Source organism: Pelobates fuscus, chromosome 3, assembly GCF_036172605.1.
Source record: "Pelobates fuscus isolate aPelFus1 chromosome 3, aPelFus1.pri, whole genome shotgun sequence".
Taxonomy (NCBI): Eukaryota; Metazoa; Chordata; class Amphibia; order Anura; family Pelobatidae; genus Pelobates; species Pelobates fuscus.
In genome coordinates, this window is record NC_086319.1 from 204,905,730 (window position 1) to 204,918,398 (window position 12,669).

The window sequence follows — 12,669 nt, forward strand, 5'->3', positions numbered from 1 at the left end:
ATGGCATCTTTTGTGTGTTCACCCTACTGGGTACAATGTACCTAAAACCTTTATCATATCCAAACATAACCTATTCCCACACCCTGTGCCTGAAGATAACTTTTTTGTTCGATTTCAGAAACAAGTGCAATGAATTAAAAAAAAAAATAATGTAAAAATAGCATTTTTATCCTATAAACAATATCCCACCCTGAAAAATGCAGAAATGTTCATGCTTGTTGAGAATGGTCAAGGACCTGCTGTCTATCCTTTGTGTAATAAGAATAGGGAATCATGGACCAAGAAATTTAGAGCAATCTCTGATATGCGTAAGAGGAGGAATTGAGTTGAAGGAGAGTGAAATAGAAGACGGAGGTGAGAGGGCACTGAGCATCTAAAATAGAAAATGTAATCTGTGATGAACAGTTAGAGAGGAAATATACACATGGCAAACACCCTTCTAAGTTAATACTTTAACATGTGGATAGCCAAATGCGGACTTGAACATGTCGGTGGATTACAAATACCAAAGATTGAACAAAAAAATGCAAGGGTAATGGTAAAAAATGCAAAAAAGCAGGGGAATGGTCAATAATTGTTACAGTTCTAGTTCATAACATCTGGACATCCATAATTGACCAGCCTTTGCAAATTGACACCAGTAATGAAACGGATACTCTAACCACCATAACCACTATAGCCAACTTGGTATGAATAGATGTGGAAATGCAGAACAGTTAAATGATGCCAGGAACTATTAGCACCATAACCACTGTAGTATGATGTAGTGGTTAGAACACTCAGTGTCCCTTTAATAAATATTTCTGTTCTTTTAAGCAAATTTAGAGCATTAAATTGCATGAAGAGGTGCGCTAATTACTTAAAAGTGTATATTATAGGATTTTTTTCTAAGATCCATGACAGTGGAGGGTTAAGAACATTTAATATTAGTATGCTAAAGGGGATTTGTGACAGTGTCTACTCCGTAATTACAAGCCTTAGACAAACAATTCTAAGAGAAAACATAAGAATTAATGGGCAAAGTGCTAAACATGGAGGAATAGAAGGTTTGAATTTATCTAGCACTTTTCCCCAGAATTCCTTTTGCTTTGCCTTCATAAATATGATCTCATGTACATTTCTACTGGCTTGCTCATCCATGTAGTAGCACCTACCCTTCTATATCAGAGCATTTGTTTCCAAGACTTTATTTATTCATTATTTTTTTTTTACCAGCTATTTACAGGGCTGCTAAAATTCATTGATTACATTGGGGAATGGCTAAGATGTAAAGACAAAATATCACAGTATACTTATTTTTTAGGATTATGAAGCACTGCATAAATAAACGAACTTAAACAACCAACCTAAAAATATTGTGTCAAATAACTGGAGTGTCGTAACTTTAATTTACAGAGTGGATCTTAAAGGGACACTCTAGGCACACAGACCACTTCTCCCCATTGTTGTGGTCTGGGTGCCAACTCACCACCAGCCTTAACCCTACAAGTGGAATTATTGCAGTTTTTATAAACTGCAATAATTACCTTGCAGGGTTAAGTCCTCTTCTAGTGGCTGTCTATCAGACAGCCACTAGAGGGACTTCCATGTTCTTAGAACATGAAAAGCGTTTTAAACGATTTTGGATGTCCTGACGCTATGCATGAGGACCTCCAGCGTCGCCGGAATCCTCATAGGAAAGCATTGAATAATGCTTTCCTATGTGGAGGTCTTACGCGCGTGCGGCAGGTTTCCGACGTCGGCAGGGGAGGAGCGTGGGCGGAGCCTGACCCAGCACCAAGAGCCTGACCCCTTCAGCAACATGGGATGGGGGGTGGGAGGGAGAGGGGCACTGCAGGGTCCAGCAGTGCCAGGAAAACGGATATTTTCTACAAGGTGATAGTTTATTTTAACGCCATATAAATATATGAATTACATCATAAATATTTAAATTCAACCATGTTGTCCTTGGTAAAAGCACTTCAAGGCTAAGTAGAAACCAATTGGCATTGCTGTGACAGCATTGTGCCCAATGAATTAATAGGTGGAATTATACTTCGATAAAAAGTCTCAAACTCAAAGCTGCAATAAAGAGCTATGTTGATTTAAGTCCATTCTTTGTATGGTGTTTGATAAACATGACATATTATTACCAGCTAAAACCCTGCTACAACAGTCTTCTGTGTTGCTGGTGTAGAACGCTGCTTGTATGTGAACAGAGCCACAACAGAGATTGATTTGGGAGAGTGTTCATATGTACTTTCAACCTATCAGCAAACACACTGCGGACTGGGGAAAGTTCTTTATGCTGCTACACTTCCTGACCCACTAGATTAAAGTAGCAGTTCTCTGCATCAACATAAATACATATGACAACTTTCTAGTAATGTCCAATAGTGAAACATTTTTATTTTATTTTTTTAATGGGTTACCGAACGCAGTTTTCTACTTATTTTTTAAATCAAGGTATGATATTGAATTAGTTTTATTTATCCCAAAATACAGATGACAATACCAGTAGTATTTTGTAATAGGTTAGAAATTGAATGTACAACTTTGAATTTAAACAAATGGTAAACCATCCCCTTACGGGCACAACTTCTGAAATAAAAGGGAATCATGACGGAATATTTCTGTCATGTATCCTTAAGGGGCTATTTCTTAGAATAACATTCTAATTTTTAAATTGGGAAAGCCTGTACAAACCGCAAGTGAAGAAAATACTGTGTAGAACAGGATAAGAAATGCATATTGGATAGTTGCAGCCAGTTTACATTAATAATTGTGAGGGCCTTTTTAAAAGGTGTGACGTTTTCTTCCAATATTTATGACGCAAACAACTATAGTGATGGAAGGTTTAACAGTGGGAGTGTACATGAAGTTTCCTCCACTAGTATTTGTGTATATGAAGTACCACCTCCAGGGCAGTTCTTTGAAATATCCCTGCAGTATTACATTAGTGACATCTACACAGACTGTTTTATCTGCTTGTTCATCTGACCAAACAAAATCATGTTAAAGAACACGGTTGATAGATTATGGAACCACATGACAAGTTTGGGTTAGTGAGTGACGTGTTTCAATAGATGAAAACCCATAGTGTGATCTGTGCTCTTAAACGTTTCAGCAGGCTGAACTGCAAAGTGTTTCTACCTCCTCTACTCATTCCACATAAAGTGTAAAAGGTATATTAGTACTCTGGCAAAGGTACATTTAGAAACAACGAGGTATATTACCAATCTATAAATTGTGATGGATTACAAAAAACAAATTTGCAGAATTTAAGGCCAAAGCTTACTTGGAAAAGATCTGTAACAGGTTTTTTTCACAAATGTGGGCAATTGTACTTACATTTTGCATAATCTGCATTTCTATTCAACACAATTTATTGTCAAGAGAATAAATATTGAATATGTTTCTACAATCAATTCTTTGTTGGACCTCCACTTTATCAGTGCATTGCTGGTCCTTGGAATGAACTGTGAACAGTACTACTCCAGACTCCTATCAGAAGACTCCCAGGTTATGTGCAAATATAAGTGTAATGTACTTGAAAGAACCATGTTGTACCATGTTGTACTTTCTCACTTCAACAAGGGCAGAAATCAAGGCTGCCATATAAAACATGTCTCCATGCTTTCATAACCAAAAGCTGTTCAAAGTGACCGACTGCTCTGGAACACTTTGCAGAGCTTCAACATTTTTTTTTTTTAAAAGGAGATTACAATAAATAAACAAAATATTTCACGCAACACTAAAAGCTGAAATCAGGCAGACTTGATCATCATTCAAAAGGGATTGTATTTACAGAAGTCTACATGAAAAGGCCAGTCAAACTTGAAGCTTACCCTGTTATGGATGAGTTGGATATGCAGATAGAATACATTTTGGTCCCCATCTGGCTGTCCCTTTCCATCATCCATACTTAGATGGCACCTTTGGTATATTTTCCCCACTTCTCCTCCTGACCCCTTCTTCAATCTAGCTCTAAAACTGGCGACACAAGCTGCCACCACTTTTCCTTACAGGTCTCACAGAATTAATAGGCCCTTTAAGAAGTAGTAAATGGTCCGTATCATGATCTCCAACCTGAGGGAGTGTCCTCTACAGTTTGTGCATCCTCTGTTGGGTTTGGCTCATGACTGAGCAGTCCTTCAGTTGGTTTACTGCATGCTAGTAATCAAAGTACTTTGAAATAAGAATCATTTCAACCAAAAAGGCATTCTAAAAATTAGCTGGCTCCAAGTGCAGAGATGGACAACCCTTCAAGACAAGGCTAGCTTTGAACTCCTTTGTCAATATAAAACATTGCTGATGATGCTGGCCATCTGACCCCAAAATATCTTAAAAAACATGTAAATTCTAAGGAAACCACACAAATTTACAGTCCCATTTTGACTATGCATGCCATTTCTTGTGGTTTATAAAAACCTAATGTTCGAATGTATAAGATCACAGTCAGTGCTGAGATCAATCGATATATTGTTTCTAGACACAATTTGTTAAACAAGACATAAACTAGGAGGGATTCAGTACCATTTTTCTTAAGGGAATCTGGGGTCAGATGTATTTTTATTTTCTCACAAGGCAGCTATTGTGCCAGACTATAAATTTTTAGATTTGATTTTGCTGAAAGATTGTTGATAACTGTATAAATTATGGCCTGTCATCCTTATCGTAGCAGAACCATTTTCCTCCAAATGGAGGAAGCTTTAACACGCTATGTGCAGATTGTAGACAATTGCACTAACAAATGGTTTAGGAGGAAACAAAAAAAAACATTCTAAACAATGGAGACAATGTATAAACTAGCAAATCAAAAGCTTTCAATTGCGCCTAAACCATTATGAATAGACAGGAATTCCCATCCATGAACACATTTACTTTCTGTACCAGAAAAGATGACACAAACAAAAAAGCAACACCTCCCTCTATCAGGATATCAAATACCAAACCATGATGGCTTATTAAGTCCTCCTTCACGCCACGTTTCTCTTCCGTAAGTAGAGAAACACAATGCACATATTCCCTTTTATAAAAACTACTCTTTTAAAAAATGTGCTTCCCCATTCAAAAATCCAGATCTGACCTTTATGACAATGGATAGTCTATGGTGAGGGTGAATTTGGAAATTTACATTAGGAATAATTAAAAATAAAACAATAACGTACTGTTGGCTTGAGCCCAAAAGGGTTGCATGGAGGATCATAAAGCATAATTTTGTCTTTTCTCTCTTTCCTATTTAAAGGTTGGCCTGGATTAGGTTCCTGATTAAAATCAGTGAATCCCAAAATCACTCTATATGCTTCTTTAAGTTCAATCCATGCCAAAAACAAAAATTTATTTTTTTAAATAAATCTCACAGGTATATCTCCCTCTTGGCAGATTGAGAGGAAGGAGTTGTGGCATGCTGGAAGTCAGCGGTTTGGGTTAGTGGAATTTCCTCCATGGGGGAGTCCGTACATGACTCATGGCTGTTACTTGAAAAGGCACTGTAAGTCGGTAACAGCTGGATGTTAGCCATTTTGGTGGTGCTATTGTTGTTTCCTCCGACGCGGTCCTCTGGAATTCTTGGGTTCCCATTACCAATTTGCTCTTGACTCCCCTTGTCTTGGTAAGGCACAAAAGTGGAGAGCTTGAGGGCATTCTTGGGCCTGCGGTTGGGGGATGGCTGGCCGGGCATCCAGCAAGTATCAGAGTGTCCATATTCTGTGCACTCCCGCGTGCAATTTCCTGTCATGGCTACATCAGGCAGTGGTCTGAGATCTGCACACAAAAAAAAAGCAAGTAAGAAAACATTAAAGCTTGTTAGTTGGTAAATCATTTTCCATTTTGTATGATGTATAGTATTTAAGAACAGACTTTACATCAAATTTGATTATTTAGATGAAATACACTAATTAAAAAAAAAACAACAACAATTGCCTGAGTGAAATATAATAAGTAGAGCAAATGCAAAAACTAAACAAAAGAAAACTAAACTAAAAGAAAAAAAGTGTCAACAGAAGAATTGCCCTTTTGCCTGATCTATTGCTTTAGGAAAATGATGTGAGTGTATATTTGAAAGATAGCAGGATATGAGCAAGGCCTTTCCATGTAGTTTAACTTAGACAAAACAGAAGATGAGATTAATCTGAAAATTGTCGTTCCCCTTTAAATAACAGTAGTTTGATTTTATCATTTATGGAGCTCCAATCTTTGTTACTGCATCTAACACATGCAATTTTGTGGAATGTTGGTTTAATAAATGCTATGTTTTCCCTTTTCATTTATTGGGACTTGATTTTGTTCCTTGTTTAAAGCAGTTCTGTCACTTCTGGGGTCTACGCATAGTTTGCCAACACTCTCAATGGAGACTTCGCTGCTTGGTGTCAGGTGGCCGCGGGCTGAAGGTTACTTATCTAAATCTGGACTGTCCCTCACAGCAGCAATCCGTATCATTGGATCCTCTTCAACTCCTTGAGCTTTACATGCCAGGAGCGTGTGAGAATACAATATTGAGATTTACAAAGGATACTGCAAGAGCCTCCAAAGATATTGCCTTGCGATGCGCTAGCGATAGCTGGTGGAAGTGGCAAAACTTGATAAAAAGGTAGCATCGCCAATTGTGTCGAGTGGAGTAAAAATACATAATGCTAAGTAGTCCATTTACTGGTGTATTTTAAGAGAAAAAGAAGAATAGAGTAGGAATGAGGAAGAGAAGTGGAGCAGAGCAAAGCAAAAAGGGGTGACAGAGCTGCTTTAAAATACTATCTCCTTTTGTGACAACGTACACATATGTAACTCTTACATATATTTTTGTGTTGATACTTCCGTGGAACCGAAAAAACTTTAAGAAAACAATTTTTTGTAACTGAAGTTTTATTGAAGTTTTACACTTCCTTATCCATATTCCTATCAATCCCAGAATATGCTGAAAGTCAATACCATAAAGTCGCACATGCTGCTATTTATAAGTAAATAAAGGATTGCTATATTATACATGGTGGACCCAGATGTTTAGAGTTCACAATATTCCATAATCACAGTTGTCTTATTTAAATATGTCTTCGGAGGTCTCTCTTTGAATAAGCTGGTCAGCTACAATTCTACAGAGGAAATCGAAATCTGTCAAGCGATCTTCGTGGCCAGGTCAAATGCAAACTAACCCAACTGAGAAGTATTAAGGACAAAATGATATATGTAAGAGTGCAGTTTTGCCTAGCCTTTAAAACACAACCCATTAATCGTAGCATGTAGATGGTTAATGAAAGGAAACACCATTGCAAGATCGCATATCAGCACATTGATAGTTACTAGCATTCAGTGCAAAAGAAGCTCAAGTCATTTCTTGCCTGTGTGTTTATAGTAAAGCAAGGTATATAGTCACCATGGATGATACTAGCACATTGTCATTGTCTTGTCCACATAACATCATGGTGCTATCAATCAGTATTACTGTCACCTGGCATGCTTTTACTTATGTTAATGTCTATAGTTAATAAATACATATTTTTGTAAGAAATAAATACGGAACGCCACACATCTATATTCGCCATCTGGGCTGACAGCACAGAGAAACCTTTCAGAGAAGAGAATAAATGAAAATGCTCCTATTTCTCTTCTTTATTTAAATGTGCCCTGGCTGTGCCTGGATTAAACTGTATTGTAGCGTTATTTGCAGAATATTTTCTTTTAAAATGTATATTAAACAGAGCATCACATGAAAAAAAAAAGTTAACACAAGTTGCAGATGGATTTTAGTGCTTTGTTCAATGGTGTGAATTTCAGAGAAGAGACAAATAAGGAGAAAAATACTATTGTTGTGATGCAACAGGATGAAATAACTGCAGTTTGATGTAACTGTATGCAAAAAGCTCGCAAGATTCAGACAGAGGACCCTGATGTACCATCAAAGTGTCAAAACAAAACATTTAATTACTATTCTTGCTGAACAATAATGCTGCCGATCTGGGGATCCTTTAGGTTCACTATGTATTTGCCTTTGTCTGTTTGACAGCTGGTGCTTGCCTTCCCCTGAGCTATTAAGATTCCCATCTCTCCACCCTACAGGCCCTCCTCTTTCCACAGCCTGCTCCACAGGCTCATCTGCATTTATGTAGCTTATAATGAAATACTATCTGTTGAGATGGTATGATATTAAAAAACAAAAACATTTGTTTGAATGCTAGATTGGGTATCAATTGTGTTTATTCTAGAGGGATATAAATCTCTCTCTCTTTCTATGTGTGTATGTATATATATATATATATATATATACATACATACATACATACATATACAAACATTTACATATACACATACACACACACACACACACACACACAAACATAATATGCACCCATACACACAAACCTAATCTGCACCCATACACACAAACATGCAGTGATAAACAAAATTGATTCTTTTGAGGCAATATTGCAAACAGAAAAATGAATCTTACTATAGTATTACATAAACACAGTTTTACTTGATTCACTTCCTGATGTGGGCAAATCTCAAGACAAGTTTTAGGTGTTTGCACCAAACGCAGAAATTTAAAGAGTACATTTGTTATTTTAGATATTGCAATTTCTTAGTTTGTATAAATTTTTACTGAATGTATGTCATGCATAAACATTTTTTCGGTAAGCTGTGGCCTGGTGTACTCTCCTAAAACCCGTGGTAGGGGGGCATTAAAAACAGTCCACTGGCTCTATGTTTTAATTTAAAACGTTGTAAACCCTGAACATGAGGGTATATAGTGTATATGTAGCAAATCTGGTTAGATCAGTTGGATAAGCAGTGTTCGTGCCCACTCAATGTTTTGGGTCATTCCTAAATTACCTTCACCAACACAAGCTGCCTTAGTCATGGTATAGAAATAGAGAGAGAAAATCCATTCTCTCATTTTTGATGGGAGGAGTTAAGAACTCTCTGCTGCACCCATCTGGGGACAAGAGAGAAATATTCGTAATCTATGACTCTTGCTTCTATATCTCCCATTGTTGGGAAGTGTGCTATTACACAGACAGGATGTAAAAAATCTCATCACCAGCTTCATGTCACACTGTTTGCTGTGATTAGTTAATGTTTGTACTGGTATTTAGGAAGGTTAGAGGGCAAAATAATAAGACATTATGGTCTACACTGCATGTTGGGAAGAAAGATTAAACTTATTCACGACAGGAATACTAAAAGGTACTATTTATAAGTAACTACAAAAAAAAAATAGTTCACAGATAATATTCACTCAGGATGAGCTGGTGACTGAGGTAATCCTAGTTGGAATACATGAAAACGTAGACGTCAGCCCTACAGAGCAGGAATAGGATACATTCAACTGTTGTTCTTCTGATGATTTTGGACTACATTTTTTTTCCAAATTCTTAGACTTTTGTGCCTATTTGTACAGCAGCAGGAAGGACAGAATTGGACAACCCAGCTTTAGCAAGCAATCTAATCATAAACTTTATGGTGTCTCTTTCAAACAATATGATTCTTCAAGCATGATTCACATCCCAAAAATAGTCCATGACGTTGAAAGGCGTGCCTAATTAAGTCCATGGAGAACCCAGTGTAAGTGGGAAAACACAGACAATAAAATAAATGAAATTGTAAAGGAATCAGTTTTAGTTTTTTTCACCTCAAATCAGCTATAGATGTAAGTTCAAATATGGTGAGTCTCACTCACAGGACTCCATACAGTCAACCAATACTTTATTACATCCAATCCAGTCAGCCTTCTAAGCACTGTATTTAAGTGTGTTGTAAAATAGTAAAAAAAATAAAATAAAAAAGAAGCAAAAAATAAATAAAAACAACAATGTAAGCTGCAGTCAAAAACATTATATATTTTGTATTTATACTTGGATAAATTGTTAGTCTAGAGCTGAGGTTCTAAACAATGCTCCTCCATGATCACCAGGCTCTAATAACATTTCCACCTGAATAGAAATAATGAGTAAGCAATAGGTGGTCTGAGGTTTTGGGTTTAGAACCTCTGCTCCAGATGAGTTGAGGAAAGACTAGGGCTATGACCATATTCAATCTCTAACTCACTATGTACTAGGAACCCAATGTACACGTGGTTTACAGACCTCCCTGAATTTAACACACTTTTTAACACAATAGATGCACCCCTGTCCTCACTAGAAATGGAAGGTGAGCAAAAGAGGAACAGGAGGTCATTTACCGGAATGCTTTCTACATCGCGGGTTGCAGAGTCGCCTGCCCTGCGGACTTTAGAACCTTATAATGAGGCAGACCGCAGCCTAATCTTGGCACATCCCGGGCTAGCGGACTATCGAAATGTTCACCGCTCTTCCCTGTGGCAGTGCACATGTATGAGAAAAAGAGAAAGATAAAGAGAGAGAGGACGGCCAGTGAGACAGGGAGAGAGGTAACATAGTATGCATGAGTACACAGAGCTTGCACTCGAACATTGCTTACAAGAGTAGCCCCATGGAGGAGAAAAGAGAACTAATGGCTGTAAAAATACTCTGCAGATTGGTAGCTTTCCAGAAGCGTCTCTACTTTTCTCACAACTTTTTTTTTTTTTTAGCTTGGCTCTATCAGATAAACACTGAAGAGATATTTACGGACCCATTATCCGAAATGGTGCCGTATTTATTTGCAAAAGTTCTGCTTGCAACAGAGCAAGTCGTTAAAAAATTGTAAACTTTTGTGATATTTTTTACGCAAGAACCTTTGTGCCATGAATCTGAAGTATACCTATTTATCTACCCTGTTCTAAATGTATCAAAAGATATATTGTCATTTTTATGCAATATAGAACACGTTCTGGAATCTTTGGAAATCTGGATATAAATATATAAGTTGATTTTATTTTATTTGTTTTTGCCATCAGACTGCTTGTCATCCACTGTAGTGGCAGTCTTGGTGGAGTCTGAAAAAGCTTAATGTAAGTATATGTTTTACTAGCACAATGTAGAGATTAAATAAGTATCCCTACCTAAAACCGACCTGGATAAAACATGGATAAAACGTGGATAAAACGTGTTCTGACGATATAAATGAGCCACTGAAATTTCTAGAAATAACCATTTAACAATGGTTTTGTTGGACATGAACAGCTTCACATCTGTTTTAAAAAAAGAACTCCAGATTCATGGCACAGTATTTGTGAGCCCCCCTATCCCCATAAAAAAATAATAATAAATAAATAGCCTATGCATGTCTGTTCATGCATTAAAACATAGCATTTTTGTTGCAAAAAGTGTTATAAAGGGTTACATTTTGAAAGCCATAATTGTATATTTCTATAACAAAATACTTACCAGAGAAAAGGTTATATATATATATATATATATATATATATATATATATATATATATATATATATAAATTTGAAACATAACAAAGTCAACAAATATTGCTGTACTCAAAATTCAGATCGTTATTTAAAAAAAAAAAATGTTTTTTAAATAAATCATGATAAATCTGAAAATATTTTTAAAAACTTTTAGGTTTAATATTTAAGTTCCCCCCCACTCAAAAATAAATAAATATTTGTTCAGTATAATAACCTGAACCTCTCTTTTATCACGGCCATTAGTTCCCTTTGATCCTATCTGCATAGTAAAATATGCACTACAATATTTATTGTGATTTCCATATTATTGATCAGTGAATTATTTATCTCTTTATGAAAGATATAGGTGGTGTTAGTTTGTAAAATTCATAGGTACTGAAGATATAATTATAATTTTAAGGAATTAAAGATTTTATAAAATGTTACATTTAAATCATAGTTTGCAGGCACATTTGCTCATGTCATAATTGTCATGAACGAGTTTACGTAAGGTCAAGGCATAGTACACACATAATCTCTTCCATGAAGACCAAATATGAATGTATTGAAATATTACAAACATTTTACGTAAGAATGAAGACATGCTAAGCAACCATGTTTTTGTAAAATTAGTGGTTTATTTTGGAATACAAGGCAAGATATTCTAATATCCAGTTTCCCTAGATTTCCATAGCATAGGTCCAGACATACTAAATTTAGCATGAAATAGATCTCATAAAGAGCCATTCATTAATGTGAGAATTCAGGGTGAATTCAGAGTGAATTTCAAGTTTAAGGCCAGAGTAGATGAAAAAAAAGCATAGCTGATTTATAGACTTTTTCAAGTTCAACTAACTTGACCTTTAATGTGAAATTCAATTTGAATTCTCACTTTTGTGAATAACCCTGTTAGTGTTGCCATACTACCATTCTAATCAAAGCTGCCTATAAATGTGCACAAGACTTAATCAATGCTTAGGCCACACAGTCACAACACTACCTTGGAAATTAAAAGTAGACCATATAGTGTTTGTAAAATCACCAGCAGTTCTACAGATTAACATTTGCTTTAAGGTTGCACTATCAGAATGCTGAATGAGAGATCCCATAATGCCTGAGCTCAGTAGCATGGAAGGTATTGAGGGAGAACTAGATTTGCCTCCCCCCCTCCCCCCTCCCATATCCCAATGCAATACCATATATTAACTATATACAAGTACAAGTTGGTATGTTTACACATTTAGCAGATTGATCACAATGCCAATATGAATCACTACGACCTTATAAGAAAGTATCTGGTTGGATGAACAGATGTTATTGATGTATTCCAATTCTTGTAATGGCAAAACTGTCCTAGACTACAAATTATTGACTTTCCCAGATGGATCCAGGCTCAT

The 12,669-nt window shown here is 36.3% G+C and overlaps 1 protein-coding gene across 4 annotated transcripts in view; it reads right to left on the reverse strand.

The window, feature by feature from the left end:
• Positions 1-1,660: 1,660 nt before the first annotated feature.
• The window catches only part of PCDH1 (protocadherin 1), a 176,108-nt gene continuing 165,099 nt past the window's right edge, over positions 1,661-12,669 (reverse strand). For 2 of the 4 annotated variants that reach the window (XM_063447917.1, XM_063447918.1), the window contains one exon: positions 1,661-5,745. In XM_063447917.1, the coding sequence (XP_063303987.1) occupies positions 5,339-5,745 (407 nt within the window). In that variant the 3' untranslated portion in view covers positions 1,661-5,338. Of the gene's footprint in view, positions 5,746-10,153; positions 10,287-12,669 lie in introns of all 4 variants that reach the window. The other 2 variants (XM_063447920.1, XM_063447919.1) reach the window with 2 other exon arrangements.